Source organism: Macaca thibetana, chromosome 8 (assembly GCF_024542745.1).
Source record: "Macaca thibetana thibetana isolate TM-01 chromosome 8, ASM2454274v1, whole genome shotgun sequence".
Lineage (NCBI taxonomy): Eukaryota > Metazoa > Chordata > Mammalia > Primates > Cercopithecidae > Macaca > Macaca thibetana.
In genome coordinates this window covers 48,083,943-48,105,400 of record NC_065585.1, presented here as the reverse complement: position 1 = coordinate 48,105,400, position 21,458 = coordinate 48,083,943, and the positions used below count along the sequence as shown (strand labels likewise).

Genomic DNA, 21,458 nt, shown 5'->3' with positions numbered 1-21,458 from the left:
TAGGAGTTTCCTAGATGGAAAAGGTGAACAGGTATTCTAGATAGGAAGAAGAGCATATACAAAATGCCAAAACTCTAAGAAAACGTAGCCTGTTCAGGAACCGGTAGGAAATATGGTATAACTAGAGCTTAGGATGAGAAGCAGAAGCAGATCATGATGGCAGACAGGAAGCAAGACTAGATTGCAGCTCCCACTCAGACAGACAGAACAGTGTGTGGAGACTTGCATTGTGAACTTTTACTCAAGAATGACTGCAGGAATACATTAGGAACGTCAAGAGAACCCATAGATCCTCTGAAGGAAGCAGATTACTCCTGCAGGACCCGGGAGACACCCCAAATACTGTGAGTACCCAAACTGTAGAAGTGGGAAAGGGAGATCCTCTGCCCCTGAACACATATCCCCACTGGAGAGGGAACCTGAAGTTCTAGAGTACAGGAGAAGATTCTGACCTTACACGCAGCTGAGTCAATGTAGAGGACCAAGCGAAATATGGGGTTAGAGGAAGCAGCAGGAAAATTCCTGTGGGCTCGCTGGCTCCCGTAACAAGCCATTTCTGCCTTGCCTCACAGGGGTCCTTGAGGAGGACTGCCAGAGGCACTGGGAAAAGGCCACAGGGATAAGGAAACCTCCAGCTGAACTTCGTAACAATTTCAGCTGATCAAAAAGTCTCCTGGCCAGAACTGGGGGGAGGGCATGAATCCTGTGTGCTGACTCCACAGGCAGGGGAAGAAGGAAAGCGCTACTTACTTTCGCAGCTGGGAGGCGAGTAGCCTAGGGCAAGTTCTCAGCCCTGCTTACCCACTGCATGGAAACAGAGTTGGTGCTGTTGGGAGGGGCACGGTGGGAGTGAGATCAGCCCTTTGGGTTGCCTGGGACCTGGATGAGGCTTGTCACTGCTGGCTTTCCCCTACTTCCTTGACAACCTGCATTAACACAGCAGAGGGAGCCATAATCCTCCTAGGAATATAACTCCATTGACCTAGAAACTTCAACCCCATCCTCCACAGCAGCCACAGCAAGACCTGCCCAAGAAGAGTCTGATATGCCTAGCCCTGCCCCCACCTGATGGTCCTTCCCTACATATCCTGGTGGCCGAAGACAAAGGGCATACACTCTTGGCAGTTCTAGGGCCCCACCCACCACCTGTTCCTCCCCATATTACCACAGATGATGCTCTCTTGAATGTGCCACCTCCCAGCAGGAGGATAACCAGCACAAAAATAGTGCACTAATCAATCAAAGCTAAGGAATCCTCACAGAGTCCATTTCACCTACTTGCCGCCTCCACCGGAGCAGGAGCTGATATCCGTGACTGAGAGACCCACAGACAGTTCATCACAGGACTCTTTGCAGACGATCCCAGTAGCAGCCCAGAGCCTGGTAGACTTCGCTGGGAGGCTAGATCCAGAAGAGAGATAACAATCACTACAGCTCAGTTCTTAGGAAGCGACATCCCTAGGAAAAGGGGGAGAGTACTACACCAAGGAAACACCCCATGGGACAAAAGAAACTGAACACCAGCCTTGAGCCTTAGACCTTCCCTCTGACAGAGCTGACCCAAATGAGAAGGAACCAGAAAACCAACTCTGGTAATATGACAAAACAGGGTTCTTTAACAGCCCCCCGCAAAATCACACTAGTTCACCAACAATGGATCCAAACCAAGAGGAAATCCCTAATCTACCTGAGAAAGAATTCAGAAGGTTAGTTATTAAGCTAATCAGGGAGGCACCAGAGAGAAACAAAGCCCAATGTAAGGAAATTAAAAAAAAAAAAAAAAAGATACAAGAAGTGAAGGGAGAAATATTCAATGAAACAGATAGCATAAATAAAAAACAATCAAAACTTCAGGAAACAATGGACACACTTAGAGAAATGCAAATGCTCTGGAAAGTCCCAGCAATAGAATTGAACAAGCGGAAGAAAGAACTTCAGAGCTTGAAGACAAAGTTTTCCAATTAATCAAAGACAAAGAAAAAGAATAAGAAAATATAAACAAAACCTCCAAGAAGTCTGGGATTATGTTAAACTACAAAACCTAAGAATAATTGGCATTGCTGAGGAAGAAGAGAAATCTAAAAGTTTGGAAAATATATTTAGAGGAATAATCGAGGAAAACTTCCCCAGCCTTGGTAGAGAACTAGTCATCCAAATACAAGAAACTCAAAGAACACCTGGGAAATTCATCACAAAAAGATCACCACCTAGGCACGTTGTCCTCAGGTTATCTAAAGTTAAGATGAAGGAAAGAATCTTAACAGCTGTGAGGCAAATCACCAGGTAAATTATAAAGGAAAACCTATCAGATTAACAGCAGATTTCTGAGCAGAAACCCTATAAGCTAGAAGGGATTGGGGACCTATCTTCAGCCTCCTCAAAACAATTATCAGCCAAGAATTTTGTACCTAGAGAAATTAAGCTTCATAAATGAAGGAAAGACACAGCCTTTTTCAGACAAACAAATGCTGAGAGAATTTGCCACTACCAAGCCACCACTACAAGAACCACTAAAAGGAGCTCTAAATCTTGAAACTAATTCTGGAAACACATCAAAACAGAACCTCTTTAAAGCATAAATCACACAGGACCTATGAAACAAAAATACAATTTAAAAACAAAAAACAAAAAACCAAGGTATACAGGCAACAAATAGCATGATGAATGGGATGGTACCTCACACCTCAATACTAATGTTCAATGTAAATGGCTTAAATGCTCCACTTAAAAGATACAGAATTGCAAAATGGATAAGAATTCACCAACCAACTATCTGCTGCCTTCAGAGACACACCTAACACACAAGGGCTCACATAAACTTAAGGCAAAGGGATAGAAAAGGAGATTCCATGCAAATAGATACCAAAGTGAGCAGGAGTAGCTATTCCTATGTCAGACAAAACAAACTTTAAAGCCATAGCAGTTAAAAAAGACAGAGGATCATTATATAATGATAAAAGGCCTTGTCCAACAGGAAAATATCACAATTCTAAATATATATGCACCTAACACTGGAGCTCCCAAATTTATAAAACAATTAGTAATCGACCTGAGAAGTAAGATAGACAACACCACAATAATAGTGGGGGACTTCAGTACTCTACTGACAGCACTAGACAGTTCATCAAGACAGAAAGTCAACAAAGAAACAATAGATTTAAACTATACCCTGGAACAAATGGACTTAACAGATATTTACAGAACATTCTACCCAACAACCATAGAATAGGCATTCTATTCAACAGCACATGGAACTTTCTCCAAGATAGACCATATGATAGGCCACAAAACAAGTCTTGATAAATTCAAGAAAATTGAAATTATATTAAGTACTCTCTCAGACCACAGTGGAATAAAACTGGAAATCAACTCCAAAAAGAGCCTTCAAAACGAGGCAAATACATGGAAATTAAATAAACTGTTCCTGAATGATCATTGGGTCAAAACTGAAATCAAGATGAAAATTAAAAAATTATTTGAACTGAATAACAATAGTAACATAACCTATCAAAACCTCTGGTATACAACAAAGGCGGTGCTAAGAAGAAAGTTCATAGCATTAAATGCCTACATCAAAAAGTCTGAAAGAGCACAAATTGACATTCTAAGGTCACATCTCAAGGAACTAGAGAAACAAAAACAAACCAAACCCAAACCCAGAAGAAGAAAGGAAATAACTAAAATCAGAGCAGAATTAAGTGAAATTGAAACAAAATACAAAAGATAAATGAAACAAAAAGCTGGTTTTTTGGAAAGATAAATAAAATTGATAGACTATTAGCAAGTTTAAACAAGGAAAGAAGAGAGAAAATCGACATAAGCTCAATTAGAAATGAAAGGGGAGATACTACAAGTGACACCACAGAAATACAAAAAGTCATTCAAGGGTACTATGAACACCTTTATGTGCATAAACTAGAAAACCTAGAGGAGATAGATAAATTCAAGAAAACATACAACCTTCCTAGCTTAGATCAGAAAGAATTAGATACTCTGAACAGACCAGTAACAAGCAGCAAGATTGAAATGATAATTTAAAAAATTACCAACAATAAAAGCCCAGGACCAGATGGATTCACCCAGAATTCTACCAGACATTCAAAGAAGAATTGGTACCAATTCTATTGACACTATTCCACAAGATAGAGAAAGAGGGAACAGTCCCTAAATCATTCTATGAATGCAATATCACCCTAATACCAAAACCAGGAAAGGACATAGCTAAAAAAGAAAACTACAGACCAATATCCCTGGTGAACATAGATGCTAAAATCCTTAATAAAATACTAGGTAAACAAATCCAACAACGTATCAAGAAGATAATCCACCATGATCAAGTGGGTTTCATACCAGGGATGCAGGAATGGTTTAACATACACAAGTCAATAAGTGTGATACACCACATAAGCAGAATCAAAAACAAAAATTAGATAATCATCTCAATCGATGCAGAAAAAGCATTTGACAAAATCCAGCTTCCCTTTATGATTAAAACTCTCAGCAAAATCGGCATATGTGGGGCATACCTCAATGTAATAAAAGCCATCTATGACAAACCCACAGCCAACATAATACTGAATGGAGAAAAGTTGAAAGCATTCCCTCCAAGAACTGAGACAAGGCAAGGATGCCCACTCTCACCACTCCTCTTCAACACAGAACTGGAAGTCCTAGCCAGACCAGTCAGACAAGAGAAAGAAATAAAGGGCATCCAAATTGGTAAAGAGAAAGTCAAACTGTCACTGTCTCCTTATGATATGATTGTTTACCTAGAAAACCCTAAAGACTCCTCCAGAAAGCTCCTAGACTGATAAAAAAAAATTCAGAAAAGTTTCTGGATACAAAATTAATACATAGAAATCAGTAGATCTTCTATACACCAACAGCAACCAAGCTGAGAATAAAATCAAGAACTCAATCCCTTTTAAAATAGCTGCAAATAATAATAATAATAATAAAATACTTAGGATTATACCTAACTAAGGATGTCAAAGACCTCTACAAGGATACAAAACACTGCTGAAAGAAATCATAGACAACACAAACAAATGGAAACACATCCCATGCTCATGGATAGGTAGAATCAATATTGTGAAAATGACCATACTGCCAAAAGCAATCTAAAAATTCAGTGCAATTCCTATCAAAATACCACCATCATTCTTCACAGAATTTAAAAAAAAAAAAAGTCCTAAAATTCATACAGAATCAAAAAAAAGCCCACATAGCTAAAGTGAGACTAAGCAAGAAGAACAAATCTGAAAGTGTCACATTACCTGATTTCAAACCATACTATAAGGCCATAGTCACCAAAACAGCATGGTACTGGCATAAAAATAGGCACATAGACCAATGGAACAGAATAGAGAACCCAGAAATAAACCCAAATACTTACAGCCATTCGATCTTTGACAAAGCAAACAAAAACATAAAGTTGGGAAAGGACACCCTATTCAACAAATGGTGCTGGGATAATTGGCAAGCCACACGTAGGAGAATGAAACTGGATCCTCATCTCTCACCTTATACAAAAATCAACTCAAGATGGATCAAGGATTTAAATCTAAGACCTGAAACTATAAAAATTCCAGGAGATAACATTGGAAAAACTCTTCTAGACATTGGCTTAGGCAAAGATTTCATGATCAACAACCCAAAAGCAAATGCAATAAAAACAAAGATAAATGCTGGGATCTAATTAAACTTAAGAGCTTTTGCATGGCAAAAGGAACAGTCAGCAGAGTTAACAGGCAACCCAGAGTGGGAGAAAATCTTCACCATCTATACATCTGACAAAGGACTAATATCCAGAATCTACAGTGAACTCAAACAAATCAGCAAGAAAATAACAATCCCATCAAAAAGTGGGCTAAGGACACAAATAGACAATTCTCAAAAGAAGATATACAAATGGCCAACAAACATGGGAAAAAATGTTCAACATCGCTAATGATTAGGGAAATGCAGATCAAAACCACAATGCGATACTACCTTATTCCTGCAAGAATGGCCATAATCAAAAAATCAAAAAATAATTGATGTTGGCTTCGATGCAGTGAATAGGGAACACTTCTACACTGCTGGTGGGAATATAAACTAGTACAACCACTATGGAAAACAGTGGGGGAGATTCCTTAAAGAACTAAAAGTAGAACTACCATTTGATCCAGCAATCCCACTACTGGGTATATCTACCCAGAGGAAAAGAAGTCATTAAATGAAGAAGATACTTGCACACACATGTTTATAGCAGCACAATTTGCAATTCCAAAAGCGTGGAACCAACCACTATGTATATCTATGTATATATGTATACACACATATATATACACACACACATATATACACACATATATATACTACTATATATATAGAAACTGTAGTGTGTGTGTATATATACTACTCAACCATATAAAGGAATTAATTAATGGCATTCGCAGTGACCTGGATGAGATTAGAGACTATTATTCTAAGTGAAGTAATTCAGGAATGGAAAAACAAACATTGTATGTTCTCGCTTATATGTGGGAGCCAAGCCATGATGATGCAAAGGCATAAGAAAGACACAATGGACTTTGGGGACTCGGGGAAAGGTAGGAAGGGGTTGAGGGATAAAAGACCACAAATTGAGTGCAGTGTATACTGCTCAGGTGATGGGTGCACCAAAATCTCACAAATCATCACTAAAGAACTTACTCATGTAACCAAAGACCACCTGTTCCCCAATAACCTGTGGAAATAAAAATAATTTTTAAAAAATAAGCAGAAGCAGAGGATGAGAGTAGAAAACTGGGCTAGGCCAGAAATGGCCTTTATGCACTTGGAGTCATAATGTTTCTGCTTCACCAGTGATTAATAGTGATTTTCCTGGCTAATAGAATCTTAATCATTATAATGAGGTAGGACTGTTGCCTTTGAATCATGGAAATTATAGCTGTTAAGATCTGTTCCACAAACACAGGTTATAAATATTATCACATCTCTTTAATCTTCTTTACAGTTAATCACCCAAGTCTCCACAGGGCTTATTAGCAGGAAGTCTATTATCTCCTCTTGAGATCCCTCCCACTGCCCCCGAATTGTCCATGAATCCTGACTTTACTCGGGCCAAATGGGTCAGTCCTCCTGCAGAAGCCCGTAGCTGTGTCTGTCTGTGGCTTCTGCCGTCCCTGGTGTCTGCTATATGGCACCATTTGCACATCCATGTCACAGGGTAACCATTTTGGGTGACAGGGTTACAACTCCCTTTGTTTGCATTTCCATCCTCAGCCATTGTTCCCTAAATTGTAACCACTGTGCCAGGCTGGCTGGTCTGGAGGCGCTTCTGGAGTTGGCCTCATGCTAGTCTGAAATTAGTCCTTCCCCTAGAACCTGAGGCCATTTTGTTGAGCCCAGATCAACAGCCCAGATTCCTCCTTTCATTAGGATCACTTTATTTCCATGGCTTCCAGGAACTTCCCTGCTCTGGGACCTTAGTCAGTGTCACCCTGAGCCAATAGGTCTCTCATTCCTGGCCTCCAGTCACAGAAACGGGATAAGGACACTAGGGCTTCCCCCCAGAAGGCCCTGGGCTCCTTTTCCTACACTGATTCTCCTCCTGACAAGTGTGCAGATTGTTTCTTGGGGTGGCTGAAAAGGTAGCAGTTTGCAAGATGGAGTTTAAAAAACATTTTTTTGCCCTGCCCTAATGCTTCCCCAAAGTGCCTAATTGCTTTATATTTACATAACTAAGAGAGACACCAAGGGATTCTTCCAAGAACAAAGATCTTCAAGGTGATCTTCTGTTCCTGCCTTTAAAGAGAAGTAGTTGCAGTTTACTTCACTAAAATAATTTATCTTTGTCTAACCATGCCCCTATTTTATCAGTGATAATGTGCTCATAAATTATATGACAGATTATGTAATTTGCCCAAAGCAGAAAGAGGTCTCAACCCCCAAACCCATGCATTTAACCACTCTGCTTTACTACCTCTTGTCATTCAATTCACATGCTACCATGTCATTATTTACTTTTGTGTCTCAGATACTGTACTCTTATTAGTTAAGTTTATTGCAGGAATATAAGTGTAGGCACTCTCTTCTGAGCTGTTGCTGAAACAGAGTGGGACAACAGTTGTATTTGTGAACTAGTAGAAAATGAGTATATTTACTGCAGAAGGAAGTTGTGTTTTCTCTGCAAAGTTAGATCACAGAAGGGAGAACAATACTTATCTATAGTTCTGGAGGGTTGAAACCGAATAGTAAATTAGTGTTGGGGTCAACACATATTGTTAACAGTGTTCTGTAGATTTCATGATTTAGGAAAGTTGTCTACAAGGCTGGATTAATCTTTTCCTGCTGAGAGTCAAGTTTACTTTGCTCTGCCCCTCTCTTTGTGCAAGTGTAAGACAGTCAACTGACCTTTCAAATTATCAGCTTAATCATAATTTTTCTCTCAGAATTCTTTAAATTTAAGAATAATGAAAAAAAAAAGTCCAAAGAAATTTTTTTCATAATTTCTTATTCCCCTAGTATTAGTATTCTCCTCAATGAAATGAAAATGAAATGCATGTATATCCTATTTCATAAACCAAAACCAAGTTCTGACACATTATTGGTAGTTGATGTTGTTTTAAAGGAAAACCATGATGGCTATAAACTGTTGTATTATCTGGAAGTCGTACTGTAGATTCCAGGAGGTCAAGGCATCTCTGGTACCTTCTATACATTTATAGGAGAACTGATTGCCTCTCCCCTAACAAAACCTCAATGAGACCTGACTCCTAACCAGCTAAGACTCAGCAGGGTCCTCCCTGCCTCTTCTAATTCTAGGACTTTCTCTCACTCTCACGTGCTTGCCTTGGAAATGGAGCTGCATGCTACCAAGCCATGACAGAATAGGGGCCAGGCTTACAACAGAGCTTCCACTTACCCCAAATCTGCCACAGAATTAATTCCATACATTTGACCTCATATCACTTGTTTTGTTGCTACCATTGTTATTGCTTTATTATTGTTGTTGTTGTTGCTTTCTTGTATATATTTAAGACTTATGGTTTTTCAAACTAGTTTGGATTTAAGATACACAATAAATTCTATCATTTGAAAATGATAAATATAGATGTCCTTATATCAGTTGTCTTCAGATTTCAGATATATTTAGCCTTTTGACTTTATCCAAAAACTAAACATTCTGATTGGCCCTCATTTTAAAAGGGAAGAACTTGTTTCTATTTATTTAGATTTGGATATGCTCTATATTGGGATGAGGGAGCTTTCTGTACTGAAAGAAGTTATGTGTTTTCCTACAGGTTAGATGAAATCTGTTTTTTCCCTTGACTGGGCTTATGCATTCTGTATAAACAAAAGTGTTCTGGGGCTCCTAAAGAAGCGGCCTGAGGACCATGCATCTCACCTAGTTCTACCACACGCTCTCCCTGGTGACTGTTGGCACTGACCAGAAAGGTCTAGAGTGATGGAGAGAAAAGCTAATAAACAATTCTTGAAAACCTACTATGTGCAAGGGACTATGCTTGATATACATTTGCCTTGTTTCATTTAACTTTCATAACAATCCCATCAGGCAATTACCATTTTCCTTATTATATAGATGAAGAGATTAGGTATTATAATTAATCTAATCTCACAGAGCCAGAAGCAGCAGAGCCAGGAGTGAAACACGGCTCATTCAGACTCCACAGCCAATGCCTTTCTGTACCCCACACTGTCCATCATGGATTTGGGTAGACAGGGGACCTGAACTCCCCCACTAGGTTTAAGGTCTAGTTCTTGAATGAAGCCTCACGCATTTCTCTCAGGTTCAGGGACAATCAGACTGTCAGAGTAGAAAGAGACTTTGGACTCAATATTTGCTAATCTACTGGCTTCCTAACTTCTTCCTAAGGCCTTCACGCTGTCAAGTAGGTGCTAGGGTTCCCTGCTAATGGATGCTAAACTTCTCAAGGGCTTGAGCAGGCTTGTTAGTCTTTTCAGGGCGAGCTATGCACCAACTATGCTGTTGTTGTGCTGAGGCCTTAGCATTCCTCACTTCAAATCAATTACCTCTTTATTACCTTAATACATCACTGGCCATGTGACTGATTTGGAATGTAAAGGAGACTAACCCTATAGGATAATAACTTTCATGTGGCACACAAAATCTATGGGGATATTCAGAGCGTTTGCTTTTTAAAAATGAATATTCTACAGCCTGTGCTGCCTGTTTATTCTTATTTAGAGAATTTTGTCATTTTAATAATTTGGTAGTATTTTACTGGTAGGTGCACAGATATGTAAAAAGAAAGTGTATTTTTTCCTTTTCTTGTGGATTTAAAAAATGTTTAGAATTTTTATTTGCAGCATATAAACAATAATAGTACTTTATCCTTTCTTATTTTTACCTGTTACAAGCAAGTTATTTCATTTAAATTGACTTTAAGCACATTCCTTTGAAAGAAACCATAGATTGTTATTTTTAGCAATCCTGATTAGATTTCTTCCTCAGACAACAGTTTAATAAGTTTATGCTAGGAATGTGGGTAGGTGGTTTGACTCGGTAGAGCAAACAGTGGGCACTCTAGAATTCTTGTTCTCCAAGTATTCAAAGTCCTTTGGAAGAATTTCCTCTCTGGGCATTTAGATATTCCTTCTACTCTGTGAGGTGAAAGTGTGTTATGTGGTTTTATTGTTCACTTATTGAATGCCAATTACATGCCAGCCCCAGGTTTGTCTTAATGTGTTATCACATCTCATTCAATTTGAAAAGGGGTTATGGCATAGGCACATAATGTTATCTTCATCTTTCAGATAAAGAGGCATAATTTCAGGTAGATAAATTTCCCAGTAGTTACACAGCTAGTGCCGAATGATAGCAAGATTCACCAGATCTGTCTGCCTTTTTCAAATATAACACCTTGCCTGGGAATGAGCTAGCAGAAGACTTTTAGAAGATGAGACTGGATAAGTGGCTTCAAATTTCATTCTAATCAAGACACTAAGGTTTGCATTTATTTGTTCCTTCAGTACCATTTATTGGGCACCTAATGTGTGTCAAACAATCTAGGAATTGGCGACATTACAATGAATAAAAAGCATAGATCCCTGTCTTCCAGAAGCTTACTTCTGGTTATTGGAGGTTTCGAGCCAAGAAATGACATTATCTGGCTTAGGTTTTGCCAACACTCTCCTGGTTACAGTGTGGAGCATCACCTGAAGAGAGGTGAGGGCTTCAGCAACAAGCCCAGTTAGGAGGCCACTGCAGCAATCCAGACAACAGAGGGTGGGGGTTTAGACCACAGTAGTGGCCAAGATGAGAAGTTGGATTCTATATGGACTTCGACGGAAACACCAATAGGATTGCTGAGGAACTGAATGTAGAAATTGCTTGTCCATGTTTTAACTGCAACTATGGTCAACCTGCATCCTAAACCTATGCTTTTTAAATTATGTTAACATGCTGAAGTATAAAGTGATTTCACAACTAGATTCAATTTCATAAAAAAGTGTAGCTCCTCCTTTTCAGCTCCTTAGCACTAGGCTTAGGGAAGGAGAATGCCTTTTGAAGCCTGTAAGAGACAGGAGAGAGCTCTGTGTCCCAGGAGCATTTGTCATCCAGGCTGCAGCTAGCCAGCTGGCTCCTTCAAGGGCCATGTACCTGGGTGGCAGCACATATGTGGTTATACTTGAGATATGTGGTGTGTCCATCTCAGAGCCACTCAAAGTCCATTTTAACCCTTCCTATGGTTCCCCATGAGGAGGTGGGAAAATGCTCTTAATAAGATTTAAGCACAGCTTCACATTTTTCTGCCTTTGTTATTTCTCAGAAATGCCATTATCAGTCTGAATCAGAACAGGTGTTAATTCTTGGTCACAAAGTAGCACTTTTAGCACACTCTTTTGCCGTTTTTTTAAACTTCAGAAACAGATTCCTTGTAGGTAACTTTCACTGAGCAGACATTGTCAGCCAAAAATAGTTCTGGATCCACCACATCTGCCATAAACTTTAACAAGTCCAGGATACAAATTTGTGTATCACAAGTCAATAAAATTGCCACCAAGCTGTTTGTGCAGTAATAAGGTCAATAAATATCATCTTCATTCAATTAATTTTCATTGACCTTAAGGGAATGACCTTCTATTTCCAAGTAGGAGAAGAAATTGGCCATGGGGAAGCATAACTATTGAATCTGCTTTTCAGTTATTACATTACTGAAGATAGCATGGGCATCTAGCTATGCTTGTATGTTTAGACTAAAAAGTCATGCCCTATACGGCTTATCCTTAAGTAGACCCAAACGATTTAATTTCAATTAAGATCATTGAAAGACCCCACAATCAGCTTGGGGTCGTCCTAACTGCATCTTCCAGATATGATCTAATATCTCACTGATCTTGGCCATCCATTGGGTTCTTCTGGGCAGGATATCCAGTTAAGGATGTGATGAGAGGCTCTCACTTTCTGGCCTGCAAACTACATTTGTCGCAACCCCTTTCTCCATTAACCTGGGCTGGAGATCAGCCCTGAAGTTGCTCTTTTGTTGTGCCAGCCATACCCTGAAGGAGGTAACCACACCAGTGAGAGATGAGTGCCTCTGATTTCCTCCTGTCTCCACGTGGCAGATGAGGGACCCTGCCATTTTTTTATAAAATTCAAAATCAACTAAAGTATCGCTTTTTTAATTTTATTATTTTCCCAGGGCTGCGTCCAAAGAGGACTCTGCGGCTGGTGCTCTGGACTGCAGAAGAACAAGGTGGAGTTGGTGCCTTCCAGTATTATCAGTTACACAAGGTAAAAACCCAGCCATGGATTGCTAAGCATTTGTACATGTAATATACAAAAATATCTCTCATTATCCATTTAAGACTTTCAATAATACTTTCTGGTCAACTGGCCCTAGAAAACACCCTTGTATGAGCCTTCTCCCTCCAGCCCTGTGAATGAGAATGCACTGGTAAACCGATGATGCTGTGGTGTAGAGCTGAGAGCTTTTCTTCTTCTACATCACAGTCTGTGGCCAAAGAAAAATTCTGATTGCCATGCTGCCATTTTTTTAAAGTCTCCCTAGCTCTGCTGTATTTATGTATGTCAGAGAAATAGTTATAGGCAAACATTCCCTCTCCCCACCGGGCCTATCCCCATACCTCAATGCCTGCCATACTCCCAGAAGCCTTGGCATTTGAGTGCCAGGTTCCGAGGCCTTGAGTCTGCCAAGAGCATTGCCATGATGGTGGTGGAAATGGCAGCAGCCACAGGCCTCTGTCCCGGGAATGTGGAGGACAGCTTGGTTTGACACCAGCTGTCATTATACAAGTGTGAAGCTTGAAGCAGGAAGATTGTTGTGGATGGTTGTGATTAGAAATACAAGGCCACATGGAAGAGGGAGGATGGAGAGATTAATATCAAGAGCAAATTTTGAGACAGCAAAATATACAAGCTCAGAAGTACTCTAGATCAAGTCAAATGTTAGTTCAAAGAAGAACTCCAAAATCAATGAGCATATGCTGGCAAGCAGTGATGGTTGCCCAGAGAGGAGCATCTGGTCTGCTGCTGCCGGATGGTTTCCCCTGAACGTCTAGACTAGAAGAAGCAAATCTTGCAAGCTTAAATTATCCAAATCAGAGAAGGGTTTCTTTTGTAAATTGTGTGTATGTTATTTTTGACCTTTTTTTTTTTTCAAAGTCAGTCTGCATTGCCCTATTTCAGTCAGTTAGTGTATAATGAGTTTAAAGTCATGAATTTGGTCACTGAATACAATTATTTACTATACAAAGGACAACTTATGTCCTATGCCCTACGCTTTCAATACTTTAGTTCTTTTGGCCTCAGGTGATCCTGGGGATAACATAATTCAAGACAAGTGTCCTTTAGTTAGTAGGTCAGTAACATCATTTTCTATGTGATGTTGTAGACCACAACATCATATGAGGATTGTTCTAGATTCAGCAACATTCAATTAATATTTTCTGAGCATGTACTATGTTCTGTACACTATGATATGCATTAATGTTAGCATCAAAAAGATCTACCATGACCTTACAAAGCCTACATTCTAAAGGACACTGATCATTAACTTAAATTGATCATTAACTTAATCATTAACTTAATAACTGATCATTAACTTAAGTCTTTCAAGACTTAACACCTTATAATTTCTTTCTGGGAAAGAAATTACATCTAAGCTGGGACCTGAAGACTGAGTGGAAGTAAGCTAAGGAGAATGGAGAGGTAGGGAGGAGGTGGGTACTGCACCTTGGCAGAGGGACCTGTGTGTGCAAAGGCAGGAGATGAGACAAAGCAAAGCACACCGGAGAAATGGAAAGGAATTCAGAGTGGCTGCTGCACAGAATGCAAGATGCACAGTGGTAGGAGGGTGGAACACTGAGGTAAAAACAAGAGCCTGGACAAGAAGAACATATGAATCATGTTTAGAAGTGCAGACTTCATCCTCAAGGCAAGAGAGTAACTTATTTTTAAGAAGGAGATTTAAAATTCTATACATATTGGACTTTATTTAAAAAAAAAAAAAGCAGAATAGTTAAAAGAACTTTTCTTTTTTTTTGAAACGGAGTCTCACTCTGTTGCCCAGGCTGGAGTGCAGTGGCACGATCTTGGCTCACTGCAACTTCTGCCTCCGGGTTCAAGCAATTCTCCTGCCTTATCCTCCAAAGTAGCTGGGACTACAGGCATGTGCCACCACACCTGGCTAATTTTTTGTATTTTTAGTGGAGTTGGGGTTTCACCGTGTTAGCCAAGACGGTCTCGATCTCCTGACTTTGTGATCTGCCCGCCTCAGCCTCCCAAAGTGCTGGGATTACAGGTGTGAGCCACCACGCCCTCTTTTATTCTCTATAATACACTCTACTCCAAGAAAAAAATTGGATTTAAATTGCAGTTGATCTGGCTAAAAATTTTTATCATCACTGAAATTCCTAGAATGTGAAAAAAGACGGTTTATTTCTCTATAATGTGAGTTTCACTGTAGCCTGTTAAAGCACATGGATGAAATTAGAAATACCTAAAATTCTGAGGTTGGCAGAAATACACACACTCAAAGGACATGCAATCATATAAACAGAACTAGTTTATCTTGACAGCATCCAGGCTGCCTCCATACAAATGTAGCTTCATGTTGGTGGCTAGTCTGCATTGCATTTTCAGAAATAAAAAGAAGAAATTCCAGAAAGGGAAAACATTGGCTTTTTTTTTTTTTTCTGATAGTGATATTATTTTATTTTATTTTCGTAGGTTTTTAGGGCAGAGGTGGCATTTTGTTACATGAGTAAGTTCTTTAGTGGTGATTTGTGAGATTTTGGTGCACCCATCACCTGAGCAGTATACACTGTACCCAGTGAGTAATCTTTTATTGCTCACTAACCTCCCATCCTTTCTCCTAAGTCCCCAAAGTTCAATGTATCATTCTTATGCCTTTGCATCCTCATAGCTTAGCTCCCACTTTGGTGTTTTAGACATGAAGTCCTTGCCCATGCCTATGTCCTGAATGGTATTACCTAGGTTTTCCTCTAGGATTTTTATGGTATTAGGTCTAACATTTAAGTCTCTAATCCATCTTGAATTAATTTTCGTACAAGGAGTAAGGAAAGGATCCAGTTTCAGCTTTCTACTTATGGCTAGCCAATTTTCCCAGCACCATTTATTAAATAGGGAATCCTTTCCCCATTTCTTGCTTCTCTCAGGTTTGTCAAAGATCAGATGGCTGTAGATGTGTGGTATTATTTCTGAGGACTCTGTTCTGTTCCATTGGTCTATATCTCTGTTTTGGTACCGGTACGATGCTGTTTTGGTTACTGTAGCCTTGTAGTATAGTTTGAAGTCAGGTAGCATGATGCCTCCAGCTTTGTTCTTTTGACTTAGGATTGTCTTGGCGATGCGGGGTCTTTTTTGGTTCCATTTGAACTTTAAAGAAGTTTTTTCCACTTCTATGAAGAAAGTCATTGGTAGCTTGATGGAGATGGCATTGAATCTATAAATTACCTTGGGCAGTATGGCCATTTTCACGATATTGATTCTTCCTATCCATGAGCATGGTATGTTCTTCCATTTGTTTGTGTCCTCTTTTATTTCACTGAGCAGTGGTTTGTAGTTCTCCTTGAAGAGGTCCTTTAAATCCCTTGTAAGTTGGATTCCTAGATATTTTATTCTCTTTGAAGCTATTGTGAATGGGAGTTCATTCATGATTTGGCTCTCTGTTTGTCTGTTACTGGTGTATAAGAATGCTTGTGATTTTTGCACATTGATTTTGTATCCTGAGATTTTGCTGAAGTTGCTTATCAGCTTAAGGAGATTTTTGGCTGAGTCAGTGGGGTTTTCTAAATACACAATCATGTCATCTGCAAACAGGGACAATTTGACTTCTTTTCCTAACTGAATACCCTTTATTTCTTTCTCTTGCCTGATTGCCCTAGCCAGAACTTCCAACACTATGTTGAATAGGAGTGGTGAGAGAGGGCATCTCTGTCTTGTGCCAGTTTTCAAAGAGAATGCTTCCAGTTTTTGCCCATTCAGTATGATATTGGCTGTGGGTTTGTCATAAATAGCTCTTATTATTTTGAGATACGTTCCATCAATACCAAATTTATTGAGAGTTTTTAGCATGAAGGGCTGTTGAATTTTGTCAAAGGCCTTTTCTGCATCTATTGAGATAATCATGTGGTTTTTGTCTTTGGTTCTGTTTATATGCTGGATTACATTTATTGATTTGCGTGTGTTGAACCAGCCTTGCATCCCATGGATGAAGCCCACTTGATCATGGTGGATAAGTTTTTTGATGTGCTACTGGATTTGGTTTGCCAGTATTTTATTGAGGACTTTTGCATTGATGTTCATCAGGGATGTTGGTCTAAAATTCTCTTTTTTTGTTGTATCTCTGTCAGGCTTTGGTATCAGGATGATGTTGGCCTCATAAAACAAGTTAGGGAGGATTCCCTCTTTTTCTATTGATTGGAATAGTTTCAGAAGGAATGGTATAAACTCCTCCTTGTACCTCTGGTAGAATTCGACTGTGAATCCGTCTGGTCCTGGACTTTTTTTGGTTGGTAGGCTGTTAATTATTGCCTCAATTTCAGAGCCTGCTATTGGTCTATTCAGGGATTCAACTTCTTCCTGGTTTAGTCTTGGGAAAGTGTAAGTGTCCAGGAAATTATCCATTTCTTCTAGGTTTTCTAGTTTATTTGCATAGAGATGTTTATAGTATTCTCTGATGGTAGTTTGTATTGCTGTAGGGTCAGTGATGATATCCCCTTTATCATTTTTTATTGCATCTATTTGATTCTTCTCTCTTTTCTTCTTTATTAGTCTTGCTAGCAGTCTATCAATTTTGTTGATCTTTTCAAAAAACCAGCTCCAGGATTCACTGATTTTTTGGAGGGTTTTTTGTGTCTCTATCTCCTTCAGTTCTGCTCTGATCTTAGTTATTTCTTGCCTTCTACTAGCTTTTCAATGTGTTTGCTCTTGCTTCTCTAGTTCTTTTAATTTTGATGTTAGGGTGTCAATTTTAGATCTTTCCTGCTTTCTCTTGTGGGCATTTAGTGCTATAAATTTCCCTCAACACCCTGCTTTAAATGTGTCCCAGAGATTCTGGTATGCTGTATCTTTGTTCTCATTGGTTTCAAAGAACATCTTTATTTCTGCCTTCATTTCGTTATGTATCCAGTAGTCATTCAGGAGCAGGTTGTTCAGTTTCCATGTAGTTGAGCAGTTTGATTGAGTTTCTTAGTCCTGAGCTCTGGTTTGATTGCACTGTGGTCTGAGAGACAGTTTGTTGTAATTTCTATTCTTTTACATTTGCTGAGGAGTGCATTACTTCCAATTATGTGGTCAATTTTGGAATAAGTGTGATGTGATGCTGAGAAGAATGTATATTCTGTTGATTTGGGGTGGAGAGTTCTGTAGACGTCTATTAGGTCCGCTTGGTGCAGAGTTGAGTTCAATTCCTGGATATCCTTGTTAACTTTCTGTCTCATTGATCTGTCTAATGTTGACAGTGGGGTGTTAAAGTCTCCCATTATTATTGTATGGGAATCTAAGTCTCTTTGTAAGTCTCTAAGGACTTGCTTTATGAATCTGGGTGCTCCTGTATTGGGTGCATATGTATTTAGGATAGTTAGCTCTTCCTGATGAATTGATCCCTTTACCATTATGTAATGACCTTCTTTGTCTCTTTTGATCTTTGATGGTTTAAAGTCTGTTTTATCAGAGACTAGGATTGCAACCTCTGCTTTTTTTTGTTTTCCATTTGCTTGGTAGATCTTCCTCCATCCCTTTATTTTGAGCGTATATGTGTCTCTGCATGTGAGATGGGTTTCCTGAATACAGCAAACTGATGGGTCTTGACTCTTTATCCAATTTGCCAGTCTGTGTCTTTTAATTGGACCTTTTAGTCCATTTACATTTAAGGTTAATATTGTTATGTGTGAACTTGATCCTGTCATTATGATCTTAGCTGGTTATTTTGCTCGCTAGTTGATGCAGTTTCTTCCTAGCATCGATAGACTTTACATTTTGACATGTTTTTGCAATGGCTAGTACCTGTTGTTCCTTTCCATGTTTAGTGCTTCCTTCAGGATCTCTTGTAGGGCAGGCCTGGTGGTGACAAAATCTCTAAGCATTTGCTTATCTGTAAAGGATTTTATTTCTCCTTCACTTATGAAACTTAGTTTGGCTGGATATGAAATTCTGGGTTTAAAATTCTTTTCTTTAAGAATGTTGAATATTGGCCCCCACTCTCTTCTGGCTTGGAGAATTTCTGCTGAGAGATCTGCTGTTAGTCTGATGGGCTTCCCTTTGTGTGTAACCTGACCTTTCTCTCTGGCTGCCTTTAACATTTTTTCCTTCATTTCAACTTTGGTGAATCTGACAATTATGTGTCTTGGAGTTGCTCTTCTCAAGGAGTATCTTTGTGGCATTCTCTGTATTTCCTGAATTTGAATGTTGGCCTGCCTTACTAGGTTGGGGAAGTTCTCCTGGATGATATCCTGCAGAGTGTTTTCTAACTTGGTTCCATTTTCCCCGTCACTTTCAGGCACATCAATCAGACATAGATTTGGTCTTTTCACATAATCCCATATTTCTTGGAGGCTTTGTTCATTTCTTTTTACTCTTTTTTCTCTACACTTCTCTTCTCGCTTCATTTCATTCATTTGATCTTCAATCGCTGATACTCTTTCTTCCAGTTGATTGAGTCGGTTACTGAAGCTTGTGCGTTTGTCATGTAGTTCTCATGTTATGGTTTTTATCTCTATCAGTTCTTTTAAGGTCTTCACTTCATTGATTATTCTAGTTATCCATTCATCCATTCTTTTTTTAAGGTTTTTAGTTTCTTTGCGCTGGTTACGTAGTTCCTCCTTTAGCTCTGATAAGTTTGATTGACTGAAGCCTTTTTCTCTCAACTCATCAAAGTCATTCTCCGTCCAGCTTTGTTCCGTTGCTGGCGATGAGCTGCATTCCTTTGGAGTGGGAGATGCACTCTGATTTTTTGAATTTCCAGCTTTTCTGCACTGCTTTTTCCCCATCTTTGTGGTTTTATCTGCCTTTGGTCTTTGATGATGGTGACTTACTGATGGGGTTTTAGTGTGGATGTCCTTTCTGTTTGTTAGTTTTCCTTCTAACAGTCAGGACCCTCAGCTGCAGGTCTGTTGGAGTTTGCTTGAGGTCCACTCCAGACCCTGTTTGCCTGGGTATCAGCAGTGGAGGCTGCAGAAGATAGAATATTGCTGAACAGCGAGTGTTGCTGTCTGATTATTGCTCTGGAAGCTTCATCTCAGGAGTGTACCCCGCTGTGTGAGGTGTGAAGTGTCAGTCTGCACCTAGTGGGGGATGTCTCCCAGTTAGGCTACTCAGGAGTCAGGGACCCACTTGAGCAGGCAGTCTGTCCGTTCTCAAATCTCAGCCTCTGTGCTGGGAGATCCACTGCTGTCTTCAAAGCTGTCAGACAGGGGCATTTACCTCTGCCAAGGTTTCTGCTGCTTTTTGTTTAGCTATGCCCTGTCCCAGAGGAGGAGTCTACAGAGGCAGGCCAGCCTCCTTGAGCTGTGGTGGTTTCCACCCAATTCAAGCTTCATGGAGGCTTTGTTTACCTACTTAAGCCTCAGCAATGGCAGGCGCCCCTCCCCCAGCCTCACTGCCGCCTTATAGTTAGATGTCAGACTGCTGTGCTGCCAATGAGGGAGGCTCCATGGGCATGGGACCCTCTGGGCCAGGTGTGGGATATAATCTCCTGGTGTGCCATTTGCTAAGACCCTTGGTAAAGCGAAGTATTAGGGTAGGAGTTACCGAATTTTCCAGGTGTTGTGAGTCTCAATTTCCTTTGGCTAGGAAAAGGAATTCCCTTCCCCCTTGTGCTTCCTAGGTGAGGTGATGCCTCGCCCTGCTTCAGCTCTGGCTGATCGGGCTGCACCCACAGACCAGCGCCAACTGTCTGACACACCCCAGTGAGATGAACCTGGTACCTCAGTTGAAAATGCAGAAATCGCCCGTCTTCTGTGTCACTCATGCTGGGAGCTGGAGGCCGGAGCTGTTCCTATTCTGGCATTTTGTTTTACAGTAACTCTTTATCTCACCTTTAAAAAGACATTGTGCATGCTTTACATGATACAGCCAATTTCAAAGGACTTATTCTGGATTCTTATGATTACCATATTGATATTGACATTATCAAGACTATCATCATTTCAAAGGTGGCTGAGTTTAACTTAAAAGTTAATATAATAAGCAAGTCACATACCACAGGGGTAAATTAGATTGTCCTTAGACTTCTTTCTCTGTGGCATTACTGAATGCCAGCAAACAGTCCAATAATATCCAGTTCACTCCAGTCACAATAGAGAGGTCATCTGTTCCAAATAAGGTTATGCTAACTGGTGAAACAAATAATTGGTTAAATTTCAATGACCTAACATAACCCAGAAATATATTCCTTGCTCGCTTAATATCCAATCTATAGTAGGGCTCTGCTTTATATAGGTATTCAGGGATCCAAGCTGACACACCCTTTAACAACATGGCTTTTAATATGCCTTCGAGTATTGACATCCAGCTGGCAGGCAGGGGGATAGTAGGAAGTTTTTATGGGATAGTTATGGAAGTGGCTGACATCATTTCTACTCACACTCCATTGGCAAGAACTAGTCATGTAGTCCAACTGCATGAGAGACTAGGGCATACAGGCACTGGCTGAGCAGCCACTTCCCAACAACAGCTCTACACTGTAGGCTGGGAGCATTCTATAGCTATGTTCTCTATCTTTGGCAGAAAACTGACCCACTCTAGGGTCTTCCTTTCACTTTGTTCTGGCTTTCCAAACACTTTAGCTGCACAAGAGGCCAGCTACCCTGAGGTCTTTACCTCCCATGGTGCTCAAAGTGAGATCAGCTCTGTGAGCTGCCTAAAAGTACTCATCTTCACCACTACCAGGATGCCTTTGTCTAGCAACACACAAAAAGAAAAGGAGTCACAGTCTTTGACC

General features: G+C 39.9%; 3 protein-coding genes across 24 annotated transcripts in view; 1 reads left to right on the top strand and 2 right to left on the bottom strand.

Annotated features, from left to right (window-relative positions):
* LOC126960839 (cytochrome b-c1 complex subunit 7) overlaps positions 1–21,458 on the bottom strand; it is a 1,171,628-nt gene that overhangs the window by 784,720 nt on the left and 365,450 nt on the right. The window lies entirely within an intron of this gene.
* The window catches only part of TSPYL5 (TSPY like 5), a 321,724-nt gene that overhangs the window by 63,183 nt on the left and 237,083 nt on the right, over positions 1–21,458 (bottom strand). The window lies entirely within an intron of this gene.
* The window catches only part of CPQ (carboxypeptidase Q), a 498,229-nt gene that overhangs the window by 369,904 nt on the left and 106,867 nt on the right, over positions 1–21,458 (top strand). For all 3 annotated transcript variants that reach the window (XM_050800514.1, XM_050800515.1, XM_050800516.1), the window contains exon 7: positions 12,675–12,766. In XM_050800514.1, coding sequence (XP_050656471.1) covers positions 12,675–12,766 — 92 coding nt within the window. The remainder of the gene's footprint in view (positions 1–12,674; positions 12,767–21,458) is intronic.